Below are 26,548 nucleotides of genomic sequence, written 5' to 3' on the forward strand. Positions count from 1 at the left end.
GCACTGGAAGATCCCCCTGGCCCTGCCCTTGGAGCCAGCCAGCTGCCCTGTTCACTGCACACCCGAGGCTGCTGGGCCAGTATTCCCAGGGGGCCCAAGTCCAAGTGCGGACACGAGAGGACTTTTACTTTACTCGTCTCCCACTTACAATCCGTCCACCCTCGCACCTTCCCGATCTGCCCCCCACCCCCGCGCCCCAGCGTGTCCCTCTCCAGAAAGGAGCCGGTTAGCCTCATGGGTTAGACATTTTATTAGAGGAGACGCAAAAGAAACCCAGACTCCCCCCCCAGACAGCTATGCGCTACGCCCAGCCCCCGGACAATAGACTGTGTCTCAGAGGTGTCTGAAAGCAGGACACTGCGGGTCGTGCAGAAGAAACGGTCAGTTTGTGGCCTTCCGTCTGCCCCCCGTCGATCATCCCTCACTCCATGACCTGCCCACACCCCAGTGCTGGATGCTGCCGGGACACCGGGGTGGATCCAGCCCTAGCAACGCGATGGAAAGACTCTCCTGCAAGAGCGAATATAACCCAGGCCCCCTGGAAAAGCCAGCCACACGATCTCCCCAGCCTTCCCCCGGGGCGAGGAGAGGGTACAGGGAGCGGTGGGGTCCCGGCTGTGCCCCGTGCTTTCTCCCAAGGCTGATGGTCCGTGTGAGCAGGGCCGGACGGAGGCATGGGCAAGCCGGGCAGCTGCCCACGGTGCCAACCCACGGGGGCGCCTGATGGCAGCTGTAAGGGGTGCGTGGTGTCCCTTACAGCTGCCATCAGGAACCACGCGCCCGGCTCCCACAGCACTGGCCCCGCGGCACCAGACAGCACCGCCCTTGCCCCCACGGCTGCGGGGCCCTGCATGGCCCGGCGTGTGCACCAGCAGCTCTGGCCAGGCCGGACTGGGCAGCACATGCGCCGTGCGCCCCTGGGGGCGGGCCTGGGCTTCGCGCCAGCAGCCGGGGATGCGCCCTGCGCCCGGGGGTGGTGCCGCACGCCCGGACCCAGGGCGCCAAAAGGGCTCAGGCCGGCCCTGCATGCGAGACAACAGACAGAAGCCCCTTTGTGCTGGATGCGTCCACAGAGAAAAGATGGCCCCTGCCCCGAGAAAACGATGAGATGGTCGAGCACGAAAGGCTTTCGAATTTCTCCTGGGAGCGGGGTGAAAGCGTGAGCTTAAAGAGAGATTTAAACTTGTCTCAAAGACCCAAAGTGACGGCGAGCACCCCACCTGCCAGGAAGCTGTTCCCACGCTTCTTCCCCTCCCTGGATGGACATGACATCTCATTTCAAAGTTGCATTGACCTGACTTTGACCTCCAGCCCTCGGCTCTTGTTCGGCCTGTGTCAGCACGGTGAAAAGCTCTCCGATCTCTCTGTTCTTGGACACAGCGCGGGAGGACTGACCGGTTAAAATCACCTTGAAAAACTCACGTAGCAGAAGCTGAAGACGTTGCTTCCCCAGGCGTGTTGTGCACTTAACGTTTTCAGACCCAGAGACCCATTCAATGCCCGAAATCAACATTACTGCCTTCAGCTCAACACGTGCGTTATGAATATACTAGGGCCACCTGCTGAAATCTGCTTTGACGCTCACTCTGACGTCACAGCGGGTCTGGCATGACGCAGTCTAGACGGGGTTAAAGCAGCGTTCAGACACCATTGAGAGCTGGCCGGTGATTTGAAAACAGACCGTTGACTTGAGCTGTCGTGGGACCAGTCCATACAGCCGGATTCAGTCGGAAACGCGCCTTCTCCTAGCCCACGAGGGACAGATGGTTAAATAAGGGTCGAGACGGGCAGAGATCTGACACTGCTAATCCATCTTCTTCGGTATGCAGCCTTCCATTTCCAGAACCTCGGGCCAGCCGTCGTATTTGTTTTTCGCCGCATCGTTTTTTAAGTGCTATGGAGGAGAAAAAAGAAATGGAGCAGCGGGCCTGGCAATGGCAGGGGGGACTGTCTGATTTACAGCCCGACTGCTAATTAGGATAACGGGGTATAATGCCTCCTCCCTGGCATCCGGCGCTAGCAGGACTTGGAACACGGATGTTCCACCCGGCAGCACAGAGCGCTACCCCTTGAGCTAAAGGAGAAGCTCCTTGGCTGGTAGCAGTAGTAGGCTGTTGTCAGCCAGCAGGCCTGCCATTTAGTTAGTGAATTACCCAGCGAGATGAAGGGAACGTTCCCAGCCGCCAGTGCAGAGAACCGCTGCCAGCGTAGGCGCGTCGGAGACGGCTTTGGTGTGGCCGGAATGAGGACATTTTGCCTCACGCTTTCCCTCTGGCCCTGGCTCTGCCAGCGTGCGGGTGCAAACAGCACCCCAACAGGAGCCCAGCCCTGCGCATTGTCTGCCTATGGGACCCAGGGGCTCGGCGGCAGCGCGGGGCGTTTGACCTGCCCGTTTCCCCGCAAGGCCCGGCAGGGGCGTCCCGCTCCCTGGGGCTGTAGGGCAGCGCGAGAGGCCGCGGGGAACGGAAAGCAAGGCGGGGGTTTGCCCGCGGGGCCCCACGTGTGCGCTGAGCTACGTCCAGAGCCAGGCCTGGGCCAGCTAGGCCTTAGATAAAGCCTTTGCCAGAGTCAAACGAACCCCAGCCGGAAAGCCTGGCTCCCCGATGCTCTGGCGGAGGCAGCCTCACTGCTAGCCAGGCCCCAGGCGTACTCCTGGGCCGAGGGGCAAATACCTGCTCGTAGGGGCTCTTCTCCTGGAGCCCTTTGGCGCCAATGAAAGTCCAGTTGTCTCGGAAGCCCAGCTTGCTCGCGTAGCTACTGCCCAGCTCGGAGAGCAAGGTCCGCGCTTCGTCGTTCAGCCTGAGAGGAAGGGAGATGGTGGAGTTGGGGTGGGTGCTGCTTTGGGCAGGGGGTGGGACTCAAGGACTCCTGAGGGCCCCGCCACCCATGCGCCCGCGAGAGCTCCCTCAGCCGCTCCGGGGAAGGCCGCTCTGCCGGCCCAGCCAGGTTCCCTGTTGGTACCACACGCTCGCCACCCGGGGCAGAGCCTTCCCGTCCCACCTCAGCGACCGGCTCTTCCCGCGTGGCCTCCAGGGAGCCGCGTGCGAGGGCAGTGCCGGCGTCATCGTTTGCGCCACCGCCGGGCAGTGTCCCCATTGCTCTATGTGGGGGGACAGCGCCTTGCCCTGGGTGCAGAGGGCAGGGAGGTCCTTGGTGGGCCACGGCGCCGGGGGGACTTCACTGCACAGACTGGGGCAGCGCGGAGAAGGCTCTGGAGGTTAACAGCTCAGAGGTCTAAGGTGCCCCGGCCCATCCGCAATCTCCATGGCAAGCAGGAGGGCTGTTGGACCGAGTCCCTCTGTGGGTCGGCGTAGGACTGTCTCCGACAGCCGGCCTCCAGCGCCTTCGGCACCGGTGGGTCAAGGGGGGTCTGGCCAGCCAGTGCTGCTGAGCGCTTTGCTGGTGCATGGCGCGTGAATCTGCCTCCTGTGATGTTTCTGAACAGTCTGGTGGGGGAAGCTCCCTAATCTGGTTCTGAATGCAATGCCTGCTTGAGGGAATGGGGCGGCTCCCCCCGGCACCGGAGGAGAGAGTCGCCATGGACTGTGGGGGCGAAGGACTGGCCCTTGGAAACGCAACGTCACCTCTCCGCACGGCACTTACTTGGTTGCTGGATCATCGTAGGAGGCGACCATGACGATGGTGCCGTGCGGGATCACTTTCAGGAAGTCCAGTAACAATTTGACATCTGGGAAAGAAGAGGAAACCAACCGAGAGTCTCGTTAAACGACAATTTCCCAACCATGCTGTACAGACATAGGGTGACATTCACCCGGGCAGAGGTCCAGCGTAAGCGCCGGCTCCCCTCCCGGCCTGGAAGACAAGTGTGAATTGTGCCCAGAGTCCAACAGCAGTTTTCAGGTCGGACTGCGTGTGCAACGGACTGAAAAGAACAGTTCTGCTTCCGACACTAGCAATGCCACTTGTACACAATTACACCTGTCCGGCATGATATGCACCCCCCTTCACGTACCCAGGGCCGGACGGAGGCATGGGCGAGCCGGGCAGCTGCCCAGGGCGCCAACCCACGGGGGGCGCCTGATGGCAGCTGTAAGGGGTGCGTGGCGTCCCTTACAGCTGCCATCAGGAGCCTCGCGCCCGGCTCCCACAGCGCCGGCCCCTCCCATGGCTGCAGGGCCCTGCACAGCCTGGGGCGCACGCCAGCAGCGCTGGCCAGGCCAGGCTGGGCAGCGCATGTGCCGTGCGCCCGGGGGGCAGACTCCGGGCTGCGCGCCAGCGGCCGTGACCAGCCCGTGCATGCACCGTGCGCCCTGGAGGGCGGGCCCGCGCCTCATGGGGGGGCCATGCATGCGCCCTGTGGCCGGGGGCGGTGCCGTACACCCAGGCCCAGGGCACCAAAAAGGCTCGGGCTGGCCCTGCACGTGACCCCTGTGTGTCAGAACAAACATGGCCCAGAGTTCTTACTGCAACAAACAGTAATTTGCCTGACGAGCTACTTGGCTATCGGCGCCTCGCCCTTCTAGAGAGGCTACGGCTTTTGACAGATGGGATCTGTCCTCCACTAATGATTTCCTTTTCAATTCTTCGTCTGCGGGTTTCCTGGTGAGCCAAATGAGTCCATTTCCGCCAAGCATAATTTATCGTTTTTCTATCTGACATGGCTTAAATCAAAGTTCATCACCCAGCGCCATTAAGGCTAATTAATAAAATACCCCCTTGCCGATTAATCAGCGAAGAGCGATTGAGCTAAACTCATTAGACTCAAAGACAACTGCCCCCTCATGTTTCCACCGAGCTGAGCCGGTTAATGGCCGGGCCTCAGAGACATGATAACTGCACAGAATATTCAGCCAGGAGGGAAACAAGCCGAAAACACATTTTTCATGTTTTGGGGACAGCCTCTCGGCACCTTTATGCTCAGTGGGTTCGACAGCAAGCATCATTAGTAACAACGAGTGGTCCTAGTGTGATGCTGGACTGAACCTCGCAAGCCACAACCTCAGGGGCTCCTACAGCTGCACAACCTCTACTGTGATCTATGCCAGCAACGCCCTCTGCCATGTTGATTGGCCAGACCTACTGTCTGTACCCCAAAGGGTTAACGGACACACATCTGACCTCAGGAATGGTAACACGCACACACCTGCAGGGGAATGCGTAGCAGGTTTAAAACTAATTAAAGGAAGTTCTTCTTCACACAGCGTGTTGTCAACCTGTGGAACTCCTTGCCAGAGGAGGCTGTGAAGGCTAGGACTATAACAGAGTTTAAAGAGAAGCTAGATAATTTCATGGAGGTTAGGTCCATAAAAGGCTATTAGCCGGGGGATAAAATGGTGTCCTTGGCCTTTGTTTGTCAGAGGCTGGAGAGGGATGGCAGGAGACAAATCGCTTGATCATTGTCTTCGGTCCACCCTCTCTGGGGCACCTGGTGCTGGCCACTGTCGGCAGACAGGATACTGGGCTAGATGGACCTTTGGTCTGACCCAGTACGGCCGTTCTTATGGGAACATTTTAACCTCCCTGGATTTAAAAGGAGCCTTTCTGCTGCAAAGGAATTTCACGGCCCAATAACAGAGAGTCTGCAGAACTGGAATTCATCTACAGATTTGACACCGTTACCCTGGGTCTACACAAAGACATTAACTGGTTGGTACATTACAAAGCCAGTTTCTCCTGCCATTAACATCGGCATGTCCCCATCAAAAGCTACCTAGGGGACACATCCAACCCACTGCCTCGTTAACCAGGGTCTTGCAATCGACAGGAACGTCTTCTACTGCCATCTAGATCTCTTGGGTTCTATTATTTCCGCGCCAATTCACCTGAGGAAGTGGGTTTTGCCCACGAAAGCTCAAGATTCTGTATATTTTTGTTAGTCTCTGAGAGTGTGTCTAGACTACAGGGTTTTGTCGACAAAAGTGGACTTTTGTAGACAAAACTAAACCTGCATCTACACTACCGCCACGTTCTGTCGACATAACGTCAACAGAACGCGGCAGTTTTGTCGACGGCGGTAAACCTCATTCTACGAGGAATAACGTCTTTTGTCGACAGAGGTCTGTCGACAGAAGGCGTTATTGCGTCTACACTATCCTTTGCGTCTACACTGTCATGTCAACAAAGCGGCTTGCTTTGTTGACAGACCGGCTGTAGTCTAGACACTCTTTGTCGACCGATGCTTTGTCGACAGTATCTGTTGACAAAAGCCTGTTGCCTACATGTGCCCTGAGGTGCCACAGGACCACACAGTAACCGACAGACTAACATGGCCGCCCCCGAGGCCTATTAGTGATGTTTGCCCAGGCATTCCATTCACGAGTATGTGTTCTTTGGGAGCAATGGAAATCACGGTCAATTTCGCACGGAACTAGATGTTTGAAGCCCGTGGGCCAGGCCTCCTTGGTTTAACAGCCCCAGGGTTTGAAAATCAAACTTTTGGCTCTTTTATGTGCCTTGTTTATCGGGACACTCGGGGGCGGGTTTTCAAGCTTCCCCACAGCCATGAGGGCCAGAAATGTCCTTTAAACACCGTCTCCCTTAGGCCCGTGGCCGCAGGGCAGGGCGTTACGGAAAATACCTCCGAGAAAGAGCAAGCATTGGCCGTGCGATGCAGGCCCGCTGCACGGGACCGGCGAGCAGACCGACGAGCAGGCGGGCCCGGCGCATGGCAGGGCGTGTGGGGAGAGAGCCCTACCTCCAGAGTACATGTTGAAGGTGGCTGTCTTCAGGAGCTGCCCGTTTGTCCCTAGAGGGGGAGACGAAGTGGAGCAGTTAGGTGCTGGGAGGGAAAGGCGCCTGTGCTCCTTGCCACAGCCCTGCCGTTGGCGAAGGACATGGCCTACGGCAGGCTGAGCACAGGGGCTCAGTTGGGAAGGGAGCTAGCGCGCATGCGCGGCACCAGGCTGAACGGCCAGCAGCTCACGTTGGGCCCCGGCCCAGTAAAAGGCACCAGCTGGCACAGAGCAGCAGAGGCGGCTTGAGGGGCTCCCGAGGGCGGGGAGGGACCGTCCCGAGAAGCGGCGGAGCCCTGGGCCGCGAGGGGCCGGAGCTGCCGCAGCAACATGGCCTGAGGGGGAGGGAGCACTGGCCTCACACCCCTTCCAGGGCCAAGCTTGGCAGCGAGCCGGGGGCTTTGCCCACCCTGACAAACTCAGGGGGGGCGCTGGGACTAACGGGACAGGCCAAGAAAACGTTAAATGGTGGGGGAGGTTACTCCAGGAATTGAGACGGTTTTGGCCGGCAGCCAGTCATGGGCCAAACCCTGAGGTCAGGGCAAGCCTCAGCTAATTAACAGACAACTAATTAATTAACTAATTAACTAGCTGTAGACCGAGAGACCCAGGAGTCGTGACTGGTCCCTCTGATACGCCCGTTTCCTTCCCGTTGAGGCGGCTGCTGTGGGGATGAGACGTGGCCCCAGTGCACAGGAATGGCCGGAGCACGCAGCCGTGCGGGAGGCGCCGTTCCCAGGGCCGGGGCGGGGCAGGGCCCTGGTCTGGGAAGGGAAGGAAATCCCAGCCTGAGGACTCACCGTTCACCAGCGCGATGTTCAAGCCACTCTCGACGTTATTCTTTATTCCGCTCATGAGGCTGGAAAGAAACCCAGAGAGTGAAATGGCCGGTGGCACCGGGCGCTGGCCGGGGGCGCGCTAGGCCAGCTACCAGAGCCTTGGGCGTAGCGAGGAGGCCTTGTGGCACAAGACTCTCCAGCCCCTGTTCTCTCTGCCTGTCTCACTGCGCCCACGCGGCGTTCCCTTCTGCTCGGCGCACCGGCGCTTCGTGTAGCCCGGGGCCGAGCCAGGCTCCGCGCTCTGCGCTTAGCGAGCCAAGCCGTGCGCACCCGACCCAAGTGGGGCTGAGCTGTCTCGCCAGGCCCGGCTGCCGCTAAGGCTCCTCAGCCCACCCCCAGCGCCCTCCCAGCCCGGCGCACAGGGCCTGGCGGGGGCGACGCTGATACTCACATCTTGTCCTCCAGGCAAATGGACGGCCCAACGACGTTGGCGGCGCCGCTGACCACTTTGAAGGCCAAGGAGTTTTCGGGGCAGCTCCTTTTGTTGTTGCACTTGTTCGGGGGGGGGTTGAGCTCTGAGGGGAAGGAGGAGCAGGCTGGGAATAGCGCAGGGGCCGCCTTGGGCGTTTCTTGGCACAGGAAACCCGGCGAGGTTCCGAGGCCGGAGCCCAGACCCGAGGGGCGGGCTCTGCGGCCCCAGACACGCGTGGGCATTTGCATCTGACCTTCAGTGGTTGGGGCGCAGGGTGAAATTCCTTGCAGGAGGCGGCACCGCTTAGGCCACGTCTCCACTGCGAGGAGCGCGTGGGCACGCAGAGCGCGCAGACAGCCCGGCGCAAGCGGGGTCTAGCTCGCTCACCAGACCTGCCACGTGGACCCACGGCCCAGGGCCAGGGCTCAGCCTGCCAATACAGGGCGGGACGGGCCTTCTGCCAGGGGGCGTCACTGTGGAACACCCCCCAGGAGTTTCTTGTTCCTTTTCTGCTCAGGGCTGCGTGCCGATAGCGTGTTCGCATGGGCGGCGGGGGATGCGGGCGCAGAACTGCCAGCGCTGCCCAGGGGAGCCGGGGCCATGCTGCGCGCCAGGCTGGTGGCTGGGAAAGGCTGGGGCCGTGTTGCATGGCAGCCTCGGCCCTCAGCTGGGGCTGGGGGGAGCTTGGTCAAGGGGGAGGTTGTGAAGGGGCGTGGTCTCAGGGAAGAGGTGTGGCTTTGGACCGAAGGGGCGGTGTTTCGGTTGCCTTCCCCGGCCAGTGTCTGTGCCACTCTGAGCAACGAGACGGGCTGGGGGACGCTCCAGTGGCCAGTGAAGTGGAGGTCGCTGAGAAAAGGCTCCGTGGCCATGTCCCTTTGCAGGTGAAACACGGGCTTGGCCGGGGGACGCTGGCGCAGGTGGGTGTGGGGCTGGTGCCAAGGGGATTGCTAGCAGGGCGCATGGCGGTCGGGGTCTGCGTGTCCCTCCCATGGGCGGCCATCCCGGCAGCAGGCAAGGAGCAGAAAGAACGCCCGCCAGGTGGAGTCTATTCTCTCCCTGGGATGGCCGCGGGCTGGCGTCCAGTCACGCCTGGGAGCACCGGGGATTTCTGGTCGGACGTCCCGCCCGGTGGGCAGCTCGCCAAGCCCATCCCCGCAGCGCGAGCGCCCTTTGGGCAGGCGCCAAGCCCCGAGAGCCGTGTGCTGCCGGAAGGCTGCTGCAGAGGGGCTCTTGGAATCAGTGAGGGGGCAGAACCAGGGCCTCAGGGTGAACAGCTGGCAACAAGCCAGGCCCCCAGGACGAGGCCCTGGCCCGCCTGGTGTTGCCAGTAAAACTTCCAGGTGCCTAGGGGGCAAGCGGTCACCCGGGGCCTTGTAAACTGGGCTGGGTGCTGCGTAGGAGCACCCCGGGAACGGCGTACTCACTGGGCAGATCCGCGCCGGAGCCTGCGGAGACAAAGAACAGAAGGACACGTCTGAGCCCCCCGTCCGCTGGCCGTGTCCCGACCAGAGAGACCGGGCAGCACAGGGGAGACTGGCCCGTCCAGCTAGCCCACGACCTGCCCCTGCTCTGAGGGAACGGGGCCGGCGCGGAGACTCGGCGCCTCACCAAAACGCCCGCACTCGTCCGCACGAGGCGAGAGGAATTGTGGCCTTTGTCCGGCAGTGGCTGAGCCCACCGGGCACCAGGCAGTCCCTGAGCCAGCGAGTGCGGGGCCAGACGCCTGCACCCCGCCCCGGAACAGCCCCGCTGCTCGTTCTAGCCTGGCAAGCACTGAGCTTGGCTGCCACAGGCGGTTTTCTGCTGTGCCCACGTGCCACACCCCCCCCCCCCCCCGCTGTGGGCACTAGGGATGTAACGGTGGAGTCAGTTAACCGATTAAGCGCTAGGCAAAAGCTGATTGGCTAACGCTCTAGACTACACGCAGTCCTCCCTCCCTGCCAGTTAATTTTTCAGCAGGTTGGCCAGTAGTCCAGCTCAGTCCTGGCTTGCCCGGGTCTGGGACCGACCCCACTGCGGCTCTGCATCGAAAGTGTGTTAGGAGCCAGGCGGGCAGGCAGGAGCTCAGATCCCCTCTACACAGGGGCTGCTGCCGCCCCACGGTGCTGCCTCTGTATTGGAGGCAGCAGCGCAGGGCACCAGGCAGCCGGTCCGCAAGGGGAGCTGGGTTTTAAACTGGCTCCCCCCATGGATCAGCTCCTGCCTGGCACCCCGTGGGAATGGGGCCGGAGCACACTGGCTGCCGGCCCCGCCCCCGGGGACTATCGAATAGTCGAGTAACCGGTAAGAATTCGTGCGGTCACTCGACCATCCAATGAACCGATATTTACCATCCCTTGGGGGCACTCAACGGCGCTCAGCACCCGGGAGCAGGGCCAGCTGACTGGGCGCCCGGCTACCCGTGCACTCCCCCTGCAGAGAGGGAAGCGAGCGCCTGCAATGCCATTCACGTGCCCGCCCTGCCCAGACCACAAGGCCCCGCGTGGCTAAAATGACCCATCCCGGGAGCTGCCCATCCAAGGGGAGGCTGGTGGCATTCCCGCCTGGCCCCCGCCGGCCTGCCAAGCCCCGTACCCTGCCAGCTCCGCAGACTGACGACCTTCCAGCTGGCGCCGAAGTACGTGTGCACGAAGAACCACGCGGTGGCCAGGGAGAACAGCACGGCGGTGACCCGGATCAGCCCTGTGCCGGGATGGAGAGAGCCACGTGGTCAGTCGCAGCGCCCAGCGCGGGGCCTGGCTCACCCCCCCGGCCAGTCCCAGCGTGGTCAGTCGAGGGGCCCGGCTCCCCCCCCCGGCCAGTCCCAGCGCGGTCAGTCGAGGGGCCCGGCTCCCCCCCCGGCCAGTCCCAGCGCGGTCAGTCGAGGGGCCCGGCTCACCCCCCGGCCAGTCCCAGCGTGGTCAGTCGAGGGGCCCGGCTCCCCCCCCCGGCCAGTCCCAGCGTGGTCAGTCGAGGGGCCCGGCTCCCCCCCCCGGCCAGTCCCAGCGCGGTCAGTCGAGGGGCCCGGCTCCCCCCCCGGCCAGTCCCAGCGCGGTCAGTCGAGGGGCCCGCCTCACCCCCCTGGCCAGTCCCAGCGCGGTCAGTCGAGGGGCCCGCCTCACCCCCCTGGCCAGTCCCAGCGCGGTCAGTCGAGGGGCCCGGCTCACCCCCCCGGCCAGTCCCAGCGCGGTCAGTCGAGGGGCCCGGCTCCCCCCCCGGCCAGTCCCAGCGCGGTCAGTCGAGGGGCCTGGCTCACCCCCCTGGCCAGTCCCAGCGCGGTCAGTCGAGGGGCCCGCCTCACCCCCCTGGCCAGTCCCAGCGCGGTCAGTCGAGGGGCCCGGCTCACCCCCCCGGCCAGTCCCAGCGCGGTCAGTCGAGGGGCCCGGCTCCCCCCCCGGCCAGTCTCCGTGCGGTCAGTCGAGGGGCCCGGCTCACCCCCCGGCCAGTCCCAGCGCGGTCAGTCGAGGGGCCCGCCTCCCCCCCTGGCCAGTCCCAGCGCGGTCAGTCGAGGGGCCCGGCTCACCCCCCGGCCAGTCCCAGAGCGGTCAGTCGAGGGGCCCGGCTCCCCCCCCGGCCAGTCCCAGCGCGGTCAGTCGAGGGGCCCGGCTCACCCCCCGGCCAGTCCCAGAGCGGTCAGTCGAGGGGCCCGGCTCACCCCCCCGGCCAGTCCCAGAGCGGTCAGTCGAGGGGCCCGGCTCACCCGCCCGGCCAGTCCCAGCGCGGTCAGTCGAGGGGCCCGCCTCCCCCCCCGGCCAGTCCCAGCGCGGTCAGTCGAGGGGCCCGCCTCACCCCCCTGGCCAGTCCCAGCGCGGTCAGTCGAGGGGCCCGGCTCCCCCCCCCCGGCCAGTCCCAGCGCGGTCAGTCGAGGGGCCCGGCTCACCCCCCCCGGCCAGTCCCAGCGCGGTCAGTCGAGGGGCCCGGCTCACCCCCCCCGGCCAGTCCCAGCGCGGTCAGTCGAGGGGCCCGGCTCACCCGCCCGGCCAGTCCCAGCGCGGTCAGTCGAGGGGCCCGGCTCCCCCCCCGGCCAGTCCCAGCGCGGTCAGTCGAGGGGCCCGGCTCACCCCCCGGCCAGTCCCAGAGCGGTCAGTCGAGGGGCCCGGCTCACCCCCCGGCCAGTCCCAGCGCGGTCAGTCGAGGGGCCCGGCTCCCCCCCCGGCCAGTCTCCGTGCGGTCAGTCGAGGGGCCCGGCTCCCCCCCCGGCCAGTCCCAGCGCGGTCAGTCGAGGGGCCCGGCTCCCCCCCCGGCCAGTCCCAGCGCGGTCAGTCGAGGGGCCCGCCTCCCCCCCCGGCCAGTCCCAGAGCGGTCAGTCGAGGGGCCCGGCTCACCCCCCGGCCAGTCCCAGCGCGGTCAGTCGAGGGGCCCGGCTCACCCCCCGGCCAGTCCCAGCGCGGTCAGTCGAGGGGCCCGGCTCCCCCCCCGGCCAGTCCCAGAGCGGTCAGTCGAGGGGCCCGGCTCACCCCCCGGCCAGTCCCAGAGCGGTCAGTCGAGGGGCCCGGCTCCCCCCCCGGCCAGTCCCAGAGCGGTCAGTCGAGGGGCCCGGCTCACCCCCCGGCCAGTCCCAGCGCGGTCAGTCGAGGGGCCCGGCTCACCCCCCGGCCAGTCCCAGCGCGGTCAGTCGAGGGGCCCGGCTCCCCCCCCGGCCAGTCCCAGCGCGGTCAGTCGAGGGGCCCGGCTCACCCCCCGGCCAGTCCCAGCGCGGTCAGTCGAGGGGCCCGGCTCACCCCCCGGCCAGTCACAGCGCGGTCAGTCGAGGGGCCCGGCTCCCCCCCCGGCCAGTCTCCGTGCGGTCAGTCGAGGGGCCGGGCTCACCCCCCGGCCAGTCTCCGTGCGGTCAGTCGAGGGGCCCGGCTCCCCCCCCGGCCAGTCCCAGCGCGGTCAGTCGAGGGGCCCGGCTCACCCGCCGGCCAGTCCCAGCGCGGTCAGTCGAGGGGCCCGGCTCACCCCCCGGCCAGTCCCAGCGCGGTCAGTCGAGGGGCCCGGCTCCCCCCCCGGCCAGTCTCCGTGCGGTCAGTCGAGGGGCCCGGCTCACCCCCCGGCCAGTCCCAGCGCGGTCAGTCGAGGGGCCCGGCTCCCCCCCCCGGCCAGTCTCAGTGCGGTCAGTCGAGGGGCCCGGCTCACCCCCCGGCCAGTCCCAGCGCGGTCAGTCGAGGGGCCCGCCTCCCCCCCCGGCCAGTCCCAGCGCGGTCAGTCGAGGGGCCCGGCTCACCCCCCCGGCCAGTCCCAGAGCGGTCAGTCGAGGGGCCCGGCTCACCCCCCGGCCAGTCCCAGCGCGGTCAGTCGAGGGGCCCGGCTCACCCCCCGGCCAGTCCCAGCGCGGTCAGTCGAGGGGCCCGGCTCACCCCCCGGCCAGTCTCCGTGCGGTCAGTCGAGGGGCCCGGCTCCCCCCCCGGCCAGTCTCCGTGCGGTCAGTCGAGGGGCCCGGCTCCCCCCCCGGCCAGTCTCCGTGCGGTCAGTCGAGGGGCCCGGCTCACCCCCCGGCCAGTCCCAGCGCGGTCAGTCGAGGGGCCCGGCTCACCCCCCGGCCAGTCTCCGTGCGGTCAGTCGAGGGGCCCGGCTCCCCCCCCGGCCAGTCTCCGTGCGGTCAGTCGAGGGGCCCGGCTCCCCCCCCGGCCAGTCTCCGTGCGGTCAGTCGAGGGGCCCGGCTCACCCCCCGGCCAGTCCCAGCGCGGTCAGTCGAGGGGCCCGGCTCCCCCCCCGGCCAGTCTCCGTGCGGTCAGTCGAGGGGCCCGGCTCCCCCCCCGGCCAGTCTCCGTGCGGTCAGTCGAGGGGCCCGGCTCCCCCCCCGGCCAGTCTCCGTGCGGTCAGTCGAGGGGCCCGGCTCCCCCCCCGGCCAGTCTCCGTGCGGTCAGTCGAGGGGCCCGGCTCCCCCCCCGGCCAGTCTCCGTGGGGTCAGTCGAGGGGCCCGGCTCCCCCCCCAGCCAGTCTCCGTGGGGTCTGGCTGAACTCTCCTCCCCCTTCGGGTACTGGATCACAGGACTCTATTTCATCAGCTGCCGGCAGAGCCGGGGGGCAGGCCCGGCTCCCCCCCCATGCCCCCTTCGCTGTGGCCCCGCACTGGGGCAGGACGGGGCCCAGCGACCCCCAGCAGTGGCGCCAGGCAGTCCGCCCGCACCAGCAGGGGGGGCAGGAGAAGATCCAACCCCCAGCAGCCGCGCGAGGAGAAGAGCAGGCGCTGGTGCGGGGGCAGGATGTGGGGGAAGAGTTCTGTGTCCCCCCCGGATAGGAAGGGAGGGGGAGCGGTAAATGTGGGGTGCTCTGGCAACAGTAACTCCCCCCATGTGGGTTCCCCCTCAGCGTCTGGAGCCAATCGTTCTCCAAGCTCGGGGGGGCCCAGGCATGGTGCTAAGCCCTCGCCAGCCCCCCCGGGGCCGGCACATGGCAAGAGATCGAGCGGCCTGAGCATCAGACTGGGAGCCAGGCTCTGCCACTGGCCCACCGGGCGACTCTGGGCAAGCCATGGTCTTTCCGTGCCTCAGTTTCCCCTGTTACAGCTAAATACCGTGCGCCTCCTGGGGCTTAGCCTGGGACGCACCGGGCGGAGTGGCTGGCCTGTGCGATGCAGGAGATCAGTCTAGGCGATGCTCCCGTCTCTTCTGGCTCTGTTACCGAATGCACCTGGGGGGCGCTGAGGTCCGTGGGCCCCAGGTGCTGGTAACTGCAAAGCATCCCCCACCCGCTGCTCTGAGAGGGACCCTGACACACTCAAAAGCCACAGCGCTCCGAGTCCTTCTTGGGGACCCCCAGCTGGGAGCCTCCGGACCCCCCCAGCCCCGCCTCCTCCCACTCAACAGCCTGGTGGCTGCCTGTAAAGCCCCGGTCAGCGGAGCACACGGCTCTCCTGCCTTGGAGGGGGGCTGGAGAAACCATCTCTATTGCCTGGGAACGGGGCGTGGGGAGGCAGCCCCCCTTCTCCCGCCCGGAGGGGTCCCGCCTACAAAGGCCACAGCCCGGAGTGTGGAGTGACTGACACGGCTGCGCACCTAGTCACGTGGGTCCTGGCCCCCACGCTGCACACGGGGACGGAGAGGCCTTCCGCAAACGAGAAACAGGTCCAACAAAGGGAGCTGTTTTATAATCCCTGTGAACGACAAACACCCTTCCTCCGCTTACCCGCCAGCCTCATGGTAGCGCCCGGCCCCAGTCAAAGATCCCAGGTCAATCTGCTGAAAGAAACAAACAAAAAATAGTGTAAAATGTAACAACCATCCAACCACACACACCCACCGGATCCAGCTGCGAAGGCTCTTGCAGCGCTCTGGCAAATCAGCTCTCCACGGCTCTAAAAGGAGACGTGTTCGTCACACCCTCTGACTCAGAGAAGACTTGAGAAGTTTCTCAGGGGAGGCAGGCCCCCAGCCCCACCTCCAGCCCCGCCCCCTCTGCTGAGGCCCCGCCCCCAGCCCCACCTCCAGCCCCGCCCCCTCTGCTGCGGCCCCGCCCCCAGCGAGGGGAGGAGGAGAGCAGCGTGCCGAGTGTGCGCGCCCCCCACGATGGGACGGGTAATGCTCGTTTGGATAATTGTCAGAGGTTTTCTAATGTTGGGCTCCGCTCTGTTTGACCCGCCGGCGCTGTTGGACGCTTACGTCATTCTTAAGACCGGCCTTAGCCGCTCACCGCTCAGCCTTTGACCCCCAGGGATCGATTCTATGTTCTATTCCAAAAAGGACCCGGTTTTCCCCATCGGCTGCTGCCTATAAGACGAGGGTTTAAACCTACTCAAGCGTGATAGCACCTCCCGCGCTACAGACGCTTGGCGCCACCGGAAGGGAGGTGCCTAGGGCAGGGGCGGGCAATACTTTCTGCCCAGGGGCCACTTCAAAGAATTTTGAAGTAGCCCTGGGCTACCCCAGAAGAGGCGGTGCCTAAACAGAAAGGGGTGGGGCCTAAGCAGGATGGGGCGGGGCTACCCCACCCCCAAACCATGACTGGAAGCAGGGTGGGGGCAGAGTGGAGGAGGCTGCGGGTGCTCCCCTGCCCCCAGGCCCTAGCTGGCAGGCCGGATCCAGCCTGCAGAGGCCCTTTTGCCCACCTCAGCCTAGGGCCTGGGCTGGCTCGCTTGTTCCCCCCTTTAGGGCGTCTTGCCTCGTCCAGCCCCACCCTGCTCTGATGCCGCACTCCCAGCTCCGGGCCCCCCCGGCGCTTCCTTTTCTTGCCCGGCACGCGCCCGGCCAGGCCGGCTGGGACTCATCGCGCCAGCGGCAAGCGTTGGGCTTGACGGTGCCACCGGACTCCCGCGCGTTGTCACGGATTTCGAACAGGCCCGCGAGCTCGCCAGAGCCCCGGGACCGGCTCCGCGACAGTCAGGGCTTGCAGACAGCAGCGCGGCGCGCCCGGTGCGGGGGCGTTACCAGACCAGCTCAGTGCACAGGAGCCCTCTTGCTCGGAGGGCCGCTGGCGAGAAGCTGGTGGCCCCGGGCTCAGAGCCAGGCCCGCCCTGCGGCCAGGCCAGGGAGAAGAAAAGGGGGGTGAGTCCAGCTCTTCTCCGGCTCCGAGACCCCTCCCCTCGCTCAGGCGCCTGGCCCAGCTTCCTGCGGTTCTGGGAGCCTGGCCAGTGAATTCTCCTCCCGGCCCCCGCCTGGCAGCCTTGGGCCCTGCCCACCCGCGGCGACTTAGCAGCCGGCCCGCCGAGGCCCGAGAGCGTCTCCTGCAGCGGCTGGGGCAAAGGCCAGAGAAGCCGGGAGACACACGCACTGCACCTCCTGGTGGCCCACAGGCCCCAGGAGCAGGGGAGCGTCACAGACCCAGCGCACGGACCTGGAGACGGCTCCGGGCACCCCGAACGGTCCGACCTGCTCGGCCGGGTCCACGCCTCTCGCAGGCTCACATTCCACACCCCATGCCGCCTCCGCCCTGAGCCTGCCTGAGCGCCGGGCTCCCTCCCTGCCCAGCCCTGTCCCGGGGTAGGCCCACGCCCCCGTCCTCAGAACTCTCTGCCCAGGGAGGAGCACGGTGCCGGGGGACAAGGCTCCACCCTGCCAGATTTCAGGCCACGCAGCCTTCTCTATGAGGAGGCTCTCCGAAGGACTTCCTCTCCCTGCTGTGCTGTGCATATCCCCCCCGGAGAGGGAGGGGCGCCATGTCAGAGCTTGGTACAGGGGGGCAGCGTTAACCAGGACCCCAGTCCGGCTACTTAGGCACCTGAAAACTCCTGGGTTTTGGCCGGTGACTAACAGGCAGGAAGAGTTCTCCTGATTCGTACATAACGACAAAACTAACACACACATTTGTACATTTCCAACAAACAGCAAGATATTGCTAATCCCTATCTTAGGGTGTCAGTTTTGGAGCCTCAACACAAGTTTCATAGAACTGGAAGGGACCCAGAGAGGTCATCGAATCCAGTCCCCGGCCCTCACGGCAGGACCAAGCACTGATCATCCCTGACAGGCGTCTGTCCACCCTGCTCTTACATATCTCCAGTGATGGAGAGTCCACAACCCCCTTGGCAACTTCTTCCAGTGTTAAACCACCCTGACAGGCAGGAAGTTTTTCCTAATGTCCGACCCAAACCTCCCTTGCTGTCAGCAGAGGTCCCCAAACAGACCCCTGTGGAAGCCCACTTGGTCTGCCCTTCCAGCATGACTGTGAACCGTTAATAACGACTCTCTGAGAAGGGTTATCCAGCCAGTTATGCACCCACCTTACAGTAGCCATCCAAAGGTTGATCCTTTGTAAACTATCTTTAGTAGAGATAAATACAATCTGCTTAGCCTTGTGATTAGTGGTATTTTTTAAATGTCTTATGGCCCATGTTGTGAAGAGGAGAATGTGACAGTTCATGTCTCCCAGGAATGTTTATAAGTCAATACATTCCTGAAAATCAAGATATGAGCTAAAGCAAAGGATAACGCCGTGGGCTCATCTGGGGTGGGATCAGTCAGCAAAAATAGAATTGCCAGATTCCTACTGAATCAACAGTCCTCGTTCACCTCCACAAAACACGGTTGCCCCAAAGTAGCCCAATCCATTTACTTACCCGTTTTCTGTATTACCCCATGGGGCTACACCTTTAAAAAGGATCCCTCCCAAGAGTATAAGTGTCCGATGGGTGCTAGCAGCACAGATCTATAGCAAACCCATTTTGTCAGGCAGATCTCGGCTTGAGTTTATTGACATGGTTGATGCAAATAGTAATGAGAAAGTAGAAAGGGAGGTTTTGTGTGTGGCGCTGAGGATTTGAGTATAAACATCACCGCTGCGGCATTCGCCGGAGGCACTCAGCCGGGCGAGACGCTGCCTCCCTCAGCAGGATGAAAGAGGAAGCAAACAGGAGCGGAGAGGCCTTGCCGGCGGGAGAGGGGCCGCGCAGCGCGGCGGACACACCGCTACAAAATGGCTGCCTGCGCTGGGCAGCATTTGAACGTGTCTGCACGTGGGAAAGACCAGCAGCTCCTGTCCGGGAAAAGTCCTAGACGTAGCAAGCGCAATGGCCACGCTGCTGAGGCATCAACGTTTGTGTGGAGCAGGCTGCGTGGCCCCCCCGGGAACCTGACCCAGGCAGTCAAAGGGAAGTCTGTGAAGTCAAAGGAAAGTCTCGTGCGCACAAGTGAGACTGATGGGAAGAGGAGACTGCCCCCGGGGTGCTCCCGTTCCTGCCACCGCGGGAGGGCTGCAGATAGGGTTGCCAGATGGTTGAAACAACAATACTGAACATCGCCCCCTCCCCAAAAAAAAAACAGGAAAAAAAAGGGGGGAGGAGACCAAAGTTGTCGAGGAAAAAAAAAAGGACTCCAAGTAAGCCCAAAAAAAAAAATAAACCAGCATGTCCCCCTTAAGAGTGAGTGCAGGGATAGGAACAGGGAGAGGTGAGCACTAAGACCCAGGGGAAAGCTTTGCTTCCCCTAGGTCTTTTAGCCAGCAGCCATTTTATGCTGGCAGCCTTGGGGAACCAGGTAAGCATGGGGGCTGGGGTCGGGGAGCTGGGGGTGTTGGGAGCCAGGGAGGGGCTGGGGGCAGAGGGGAGGCCAGGCGCTGAGTATTTGTAGGATTGCGAGGTGCCCGGCATTTTCGCCTTCTGGCCAGGAAAAAATCAGAAAGTACTGGACATTTTAGGACATTTTAAGTGTCTGGTATTTTCTGATTTTTTTTACGGAACAGGAGGCGAAAGTACCGGGCTGTCCGGGTGGACACTGGACACCTGGCAACCCTAGCTGGAGACAGTGGGGAGGCTGTCGGTGTAACCAGGCCACGGCGGTGGGGGGACAGCTGGCCTTCGACAGACAGCTCCCAGCGTGGGGCTCCAGCTCTGCTGCTCTTGCAGCCACGCCCTGGCACGTCCCACGCGGGGCAGACCGGAGTGTGCCAGGGGCAGACTCTTGTGACAGGCCAGCCCGGGAGGGTGCGGCCGGCCAGGACGAAACCTGCCGCCATCACCTGCGTGTCCTGCCCCGCCCGCGCCTCCCTCAGCCTGCCTGTCTCAAAGGAAGGGGAAAGCGCCGCCCACGCTCCCAGCCCTGCCAGACTCAGCTCTGCCTTCCTGGCGCCAAGGGGGGTGAGGAGCAGACTGAGCCGGGAGGTCGCTGCCTCCGTCGGGCTCTGCGCTGGCTGCTGCAGGGCTGTTCGTGCCGAGAGGGAACTTGCCTGGGCCAGGCCTTCCGGGGGCGTGATGGGCCTGCCTCCTGTCCCCTCGGGAGAGGAGCAAGCAAAGAGCTGGCTGGAGGGGGGAAGAGACAGTCCTGCCGTGCCAGGGGGCCCGTTCCCTCTCCCCCCCGAAGTGGCGCCCGTGAGGACGGGGTGCTGCTGGCACCACTAACATAAACCCGGGCGCGGAGCTGTGGAAACCCACCGACCTCCTCCACACCAGCGCCCTTAGCAAGGGCCGGTGCCAGGAAAGGGGGCGCCGGAAAGCAGAGGGAGGCAGGATGGCTGGGACGACCGGGCCGGCAAATTCAACCCCCATTCCAGTGTCACAGGCAACCCCCCTTCGCAGCAGCATCCAGCGCGGGCTGCACACGAAGGAGGAGGGCGGGGGCAGGCGACCTTTTCACGCCGTGTTTCCCCAGGCAGGGTTGGCCCTTTGCACGGGCAGCGGCCTCACCGCCAACAAAGCCCATTGTGACCGGCCCCAAGCCCCCTGCATGGAAACCCGCCCCCCCGAGGGGCTCTTCTATGGCTTCCTCCCCTCGCCCGGCTTCTCGGCAGGCTGACCGCGCTGCAGGGCTGCAGGGAGATCAATGGCCCGGATGCACACGAGCAATCCACCTTTCGGCGAGGCATTTACTCGTCTGTGCCATTTGTCTCGGCTGTAACCCCCGATTGAATCTGCCCCGGCGAATTTCGCAGCACGTCACTGAAGCTGCCCGGGGGTAATTTCATCCCGCTCGGTCCAGGATGCTCCCTTGTCAATGCGCGCTTGGAACGCCGTGAATCCGCGGGGACGGCACTGTCAGGCGTGGGGGCGGATGCCCATGGCTCAGCTTTGCGGATGGGGAGGCGGAGATGCATTTTGTACCCACGCAGGGCTCCCCGGGCGGGGTTTGGAAGAGCCACCGGAAAGCAAAGGACTGGGAAGCGAGCAGCCGGAGAGCAGGGAGGGCGAGGTGGTGGAAGAGGGTGGGAGGCGACATGCACGTTGTTTGGCTAAGAATTCAAAACCTTTCCCAGAGCAAACCGATTCTGCAACAAACTTTCCCCAGGCCTCCCTTTCCTCCTTGCCAGGGCCCGTCACACTCTGGCCTTGAGGGACGTTCTACCTGGTTCATCTTCGATCTCTCCAAGGGCTCAGGAGAGACGTTCCCGAAAGGTGCAGGCAGCGGGGCCAGGGCCGGTACGTGCTGTTTAGGAACGTTCACATGCTGCACTCCACAGCGGAGGGACCCGGGTCGCTCCCTAGGGACGCCGTACAAAGCAGAACGCAGCAGGGCGGCCAGGCGGGGTCAGACCAACGGCCCATCCAGCCCCGTGTCCTGTCGGCCGCCAGAGGCCAGCGCCCGGTGCCCCGGAGGGGGGGACAGAAACAGGGAATCCCCCCGTGACCCCTTCCTGCTGCCCACTCCCAGCCTCCGACAGGCCAGGGCACCATCCCTGCCAGCCTGCTCTCTCGCTTTGCCTTCTCATTTCACTGCCGCACCTCTCGCTCGCCTGGCAGGCTGATGACCTCACCTCAACAACCCGGTTTAAACACACGCTGGCACGCACACACAGAGATAGAGACAGTGACAGTCACAGACAGACAGACACACACACACACACACACACAGAGATAGAGACAGTGACAGTCACAGACAGACACACAAACACAGGCACAGAGACACACACACACACTGACACACACACAGAGATAGAGACAGTGACAGTCACAGACACACACACACACACACAGACAGTCACAGACAGACACACACACACACAGAGACAGTGACAGTCACAGACAGACAGACACACACACACACACACACACACAGACACAGAGACAGTGACAGTCACAGACACACACACACACACACACACACACAGACACACACACACAGACACAGAGACAGAGACAGGGAGACACACACACACACACACACACACACACACAGGCAGGCGCACACACACACTCTCTCTCTCAGCACTACCCAGTTCTGAACTGACTGGAGCGTGGAAGAGACGCCGCAGGAAAAGCCGCACAGACCCAAGACAGGCCCGCACCCTGCCTCGTTCTCGCTTTCACCGGGCGGCGCTGGAAACGAGGCCCGCTCCCCCGCTGGCGCCCCCAGCCACGCGCCCTGGATTCTGTTGCCGCAGGGGCGGCGTGGAGCTGGACACTTGGCTGCGCTCGGCTCTGGAACGCCCGCAGTGACGCTCAGGGCGCTGACCAGGGTACTCGGCAAGGCCTGCCGGTGCAGACGCAGCCGGACAGGTGCAAGCCCTTAACTGCGTAGGTCAGAGGGGCCGCATCCCCCCCACGGCGGGGCCCTCTGCCAGGCGGGTCCGTCTAACTCCGGTTCCTTCGCGCCGGTGGGCGCCATCGTGCTTGGCAGACGTGTGGAGAGCCCTGGCTGACAAAGGGGGCCCAGCCAGTCCCCGGCTCCTTGGGCGGCTCAGTGCTGACTGTTGCGCGGTGAAACGTGCCCACGTGCATCAGGCCCGGTTCCAGGGGCCGGGGCGGGATTGCGTCTCGTGAGGGGGCGGGCCCGTGAGCGGGGTAAGGTTGGACGCGATGAGCTGGCTGAGTCCGGAGGATGCTGGTACCCGCCGGACGGTTTTTTGTGTTTCCTGCTCAGCTCAGAAAGACGTCCGGCCGGAGGTTGCGCTTGTGAGTCAATCGACGAGTTTCCAGCTACGGCAGGGAGAGGAGCCAGGGTGAAAGGCAGGGCCCTGGGCCTTCACGGGGGGCCAAGCAGCTGGTGTAACGCAGCCCGGCTCCAGCGGCGGTCCCGGAGCAGCCTGGAGAAGTCACCGAGGCCACCAGGGTCACCACCGAGGGGCTGGCTCCGTCCCAGCAGCCCCGCACAGTGGAGACGTAGGTCGGCCCGGGCCCTCTCTGCAGGGCTGGTCCCCAGGGGCGAGGCTCATCGGGGAGGGAATTTTGGCTCTTGAGAGGGGGCCTGGGTCCTAACGTGCCCCAGGAGGTGCAGGTGCCTCCGGGGAGTCAGAATCACAGAACGCGAGCACTGGAAGGGGCTTCCAGAAATCAAGTCCCGGCCCCGGCCCTCCCGGTAGGACCCAGCACCGTCTGGACCGTCCCTGGCCGGCGTCTGTCCAACCTGCTCCGAAATATCCCAGGGACGGGGATTCCACAGCCCCTGGGCAACTGATCCCAGCGCTTAACCACCCTGACACTCAGGAAGCTTTTCCTAATGTCCAACCACAGCCTCCCTGGCTGCAGTTTCAGCCCCTTGCTGCTTGTCCTGTCCTCAGAGGAGAACGATTTCCCCCTTCCCCCGTGACACCCTTTTAGATACTTGCACACGGCTCTCATGTCCCCCCTTGGTCTTCTCAAAGCAGGATACTCGGCTACGGCCTTGTGCCTGGACTTCCTGGGCAGCATTCGTAAAGAAGCAATTCGCGTCTCGGCCTGCTTCTCTCTCTCTCTCTCTCACGCGCGCGCACACACACACAGGCACGCACACACACAGAGACACGTGCACATGCACACAGACACGCACACACAGAGACACACATGCATATGCACACAGACACGCACGCACAGACACACAGAGACACGCACACACACATGCAGACACACAGGCACGCACACAGAGACACGTGCACATGCACACAGACACGCACACACAGAGACACACATGCATATGCACACAGACACGCACGCACAGACACACAGAGACACGCACACACACAGAGACATGCACACACACGCGCACACACAGACATGCACACACAGATGCGCACATGCACACACAGACATGCACACACAGACACGCACGCACACGCACACACTGCAGGTGTCTCTGTCTGTCTCTCAGCCCCTCTCCCTCTGGGCTGCGGTGACCGCGCCCTCCGGAGGGCAGAGCCGGGCTCTCCGGTGGGACGAGCGGGTTCCTCGTTTTGACCAGTTGGGGGAAGCGTGGGCGGCCGCTGCCGCGCGTCTGCTGTGTTTCCTCAGGCCAGAGGGCTCCGTCCACAGCAGTGTCCGGCCGTGGAGCAGCCAGGCCATCGCTGGGACGTATCCCGCCCTCAGGCTCCAGCCCTCAGTCCAGCCCCACAGCTCCCTGGCCGGGGGCAGCACGGAGCGCTGGGAGGAGCTCCTGGTAGTTGCTGTGCCCATCCCAGAGCCACCGTCACCTCCGCCTCTGCGGGGACTCTCCCCAGCCCGGCACCGGGGCAGAGCCGGCTCATTCCCCCCGCCCTGGAGCTGCAGGGGGACTCACGACAGGGCTCCAAGGGCTGTTCTGTGGGGAGCGAGAACACCCAGCCGCAGGACCGTACGAGCGAGAAAACACCCCCCGGTCAGGGGACTGACGTGGAGCCTGAGGCTCCCGGACAAGAGCCAGCCCCTCGCTCCTGAGGCTTGGGAGGGAACTTTCCCTGGCAGGAGATTTCTCGGGAGCTGCCTCCTGCAGGGGTCCTGCACTTTCCCAGGACCTGCTACCTGCCCAGGCGGGCCTTGGCTCGGAGCCAGTCTGGCAGCAGCAGGGTTCCTAGTGCACCCGGGCCCACCCTCCAGGATGTGCCCTGTGTGTGTCAGGCTGGGTGATAACGCAAGAGGCGGGCGGGCAGGAAGAACCTGTTCGACTGCAATTTCCCAGCCGAGCCACCCCCTTCTGCAGGCGCAGAAAGCAAACAGGAAGGAGCATTGACCCCCGCGAGCACAGGAGGAGGGAAGCAGAGAGATGAAGGGGTCTGAGCCACGGTGCCAGCAGAGTGCAGGTGGCTCTCACACCTGGGGCGCCACGTTTACTGTCCAGCCCCTCCACTGCCATTGCCCTGAGCGCTGTCTGGCCCATGCCGCCCGGGTCCAGCGGCCTTTTAAATCACCAGGCCCCGGCCAGCAGCTCCTTTTGTGCTCCCCTCCCGGCTCCTCTTCGCTGACCCTCTCCAATTTGTCAGCATCCCTCGGGAGCCGCGGACACGGGAACTGGAGCCCAGATTCCAGCAGGGGCCGCCCTAGTGCCAAATACCGCGGGGCAAAAACGGCTCTGCGCAGACTCCAGATTCCTGGGGCAAAACATGCGGGGACCACGTGAACTCTTCTGGCCCCTGCATTGCACTGGGAGCTCTCGGCCAGCTGACACCCCCACGTCTTTTCCACAGTCCCTGCTGCCCTGGGCCGCGTAGGTGGGGCCTGTCTCCTTTGCTCCGCCCAGGGCCCAGAGCCAATGGCACAAACAGCCCTAACTCTCCGCAGGGCCAAACCTGGCTCTCAGAAGCAAGCAGCTGGAACCGTCCCCCAGATGTTCCTGCAAACCTTGCTGAGCGAGCACCGGTGCAAAGGAGAACCAAGCCACGCCAGATGGTTGCAGGCTTGGTTTTTAATAACATCCCCATTGCGAGCTGCGTGTGCTGGGCAGGATTTCAGATCAGCTAGAGAAGAACTAAAGCCTGTGTCCGCCTAAGGCCCAAGCCCCCTCCCCCAGCACTGGAGTCGGAGAGCACTAGCGTCTGGGCTCACAGATCTGCCGCTTTTCTGTTTTCTGTAGTTACAGCTCCCATCGGCCTCCGCGCTGCGGTGTTTGAACAAGAATATTAAGCAACTGCTCTTGTAAAACAGTGCAGCGCTCATTACTGTGGTTCCTGATTAACATTACACAGGTACCTTGTCTTCTTGGACTCCGCCAGCTGGTTGTTTCTCTTTGCCGGTCTCCTTGTCATGTGCTGAAATCGTCAGGTCTCTCCTACACACGTGTGCAGCACGTGTGTACCATGGGCCTGATCCAGAACGAACTCTTCAGGTGCTACCGAAAAACCACCAGTCAATAGCTAGCAATAAGGACGTGCTCTTCGACTAGCCACGGACACAGCATTTTAATTAGCCACAGCATCTGGCGCGGGGACAAACCCTGTGTCTTTCGGAAGTACTTCTCACTATACTCTGATCAGCAAACGATCAGAGCACACAGCAGACAGCCGGTTCTGTCTCCAGTCAGTCAATGGACATGCAGTAACAGAAACGGCTCAGGGCTTTCAAGCCAACTTTTGCCACAAACAACGCAGGACAAGGAACCCTTGCTGGGAAAACAGCGAGGAGTCCTGCGGCGCCTTAGAGACTAACAAAAAACTATCCGTAGGATCCCGAGCTTCCGTGGGTACAGCCCGCTTCCTCAGATGGGCTGGAAGCTGCTTGACACTAAATCCTAGGGGAGCTGTGAACACTCTAGATTTGCGTTAGCCTCTAAGGTGGCATGGGACCCCTTGTTGTTTGTAAAGTGACAGACTCACATGGCTGCCCCCTGCGTCTTGCTGGAAAAGTTTTCTTCGGAAGAGCAGATACACAGACACAAGGAAGGGTAACATCAGAGAGAGGAGTAGAAAGCCCCCCAAATTACTGCCTGTGAAATGTACCCTCCGATTTCTCTCTCGACTCCCCCTTGTTAGAGGAAGACGGGGTGAGAAGTGAACGCTGGGACTCGCTGCGTTTTATTTCCCTGAAACCTCCCTTGCGAGCCAGCTTGAGTCAGATTTAATTGTAAAAGAGATCTCCAGGGGTAACCAAAGCAAAGAACAAAAATCAGGTATTTTAATTCTATTTAAACCCTCTTTCCCAGCATTTTCCAGCACCACGAGGGCGCCGGAGCTCCTCTGCAGGCTGAATTCAAATGTACATACCAAGGAAAAGGCCCCACAGGTGTCTTCTGTCTCTGAAAGCCACGTCCCAAGTGAGGCGCTGTCAGAGGGAGGATGGGACGGGTTTCTAACAAGGACTTGCAAGCCCAGCGATCCACAGGGCAGGGTGCATGGTACAGCCCAGCCCCACGGTGAGTCACTACACCCATCTCCTGTGAGCACCCTGCTGCCAGTCTAGTGCCTGTTAAATCAGCCGCAGTGAGTCCGAACAACCCACAAGAATGAGGAAGCTCGTGCGGTTCCGCACACGGAAGCCCCGCTCGACACGGACACAGATATCCGTGTGCACACAGAAGGCTCCGTCCCGGTTATCTCGTAAAGGAGCTGAGTCCTTTGTTTAGTTCATTTCCTCCTTCGGCTTTGTGTTCACACTTGGCTGGCCTCCCCCGCTGCTCTGT

At 63.3% G+C, this 26,548-nt stretch overlaps 1 protein-coding gene across 4 annotated transcripts; it reads right to left on the minus strand.

Moving 5' to 3' along the window:
- Positions 1-231: 231 nt before the first annotated feature.
- Positions 232-26,499, minus strand: FAM3D (FAM3 metabolism regulating signaling molecule D). Of its 4 annotated transcripts, none has more exons than XM_075938426.1 (11): positions 26,133-26,499; positions 25,123-25,261; positions 15,033-15,082; positions 10,518-10,625; positions 9,368-9,388; positions 7,923-8,046; positions 7,493-7,551; positions 6,656-6,706; positions 3,604-3,688; positions 2,673-2,799; positions 232-1,894 (listed from the first exon to the last, which is right to left on the minus strand). In XM_075938426.1, exons 3-11 carry the CDS (start codon positions 15,043-15,045, stop codon positions 1,805-1,807), a joined length of 678 nt encoding a protein of 225 aa, XP_075794541.1. In that variant the 5' UTR covers positions 15,046-15,082; positions 25,123-25,261; positions 26,133-26,499; the 3' UTR covers positions 232-1,804. The 4 variants fall into 4 exon arrangements, with proteins under 4 accessions (XP_075794541.1, XP_075794540.1, XP_075794543.1 ...); XM_075938425.1 differs by having other exon boundaries at positions 15,033-15,085; positions 26,133-26,494; XM_075938428.1 differs by lacking the exon at positions 25,123-25,261 and having other exon boundaries at positions 15,033-15,085; positions 26,133-26,498.
- Positions 26,500-26,548: the final 49 nt, after the last annotated feature.

The sequence above is a fragment of the Pelodiscus sinensis genome, chromosome 11 (assembly GCF_049634645.1).
Source record: "Pelodiscus sinensis isolate JC-2024 chromosome 11, ASM4963464v1, whole genome shotgun sequence".
Taxonomy (NCBI): domain Eukaryota; kingdom Metazoa; phylum Chordata; order Testudines; family Trionychidae; genus Pelodiscus; species Pelodiscus sinensis.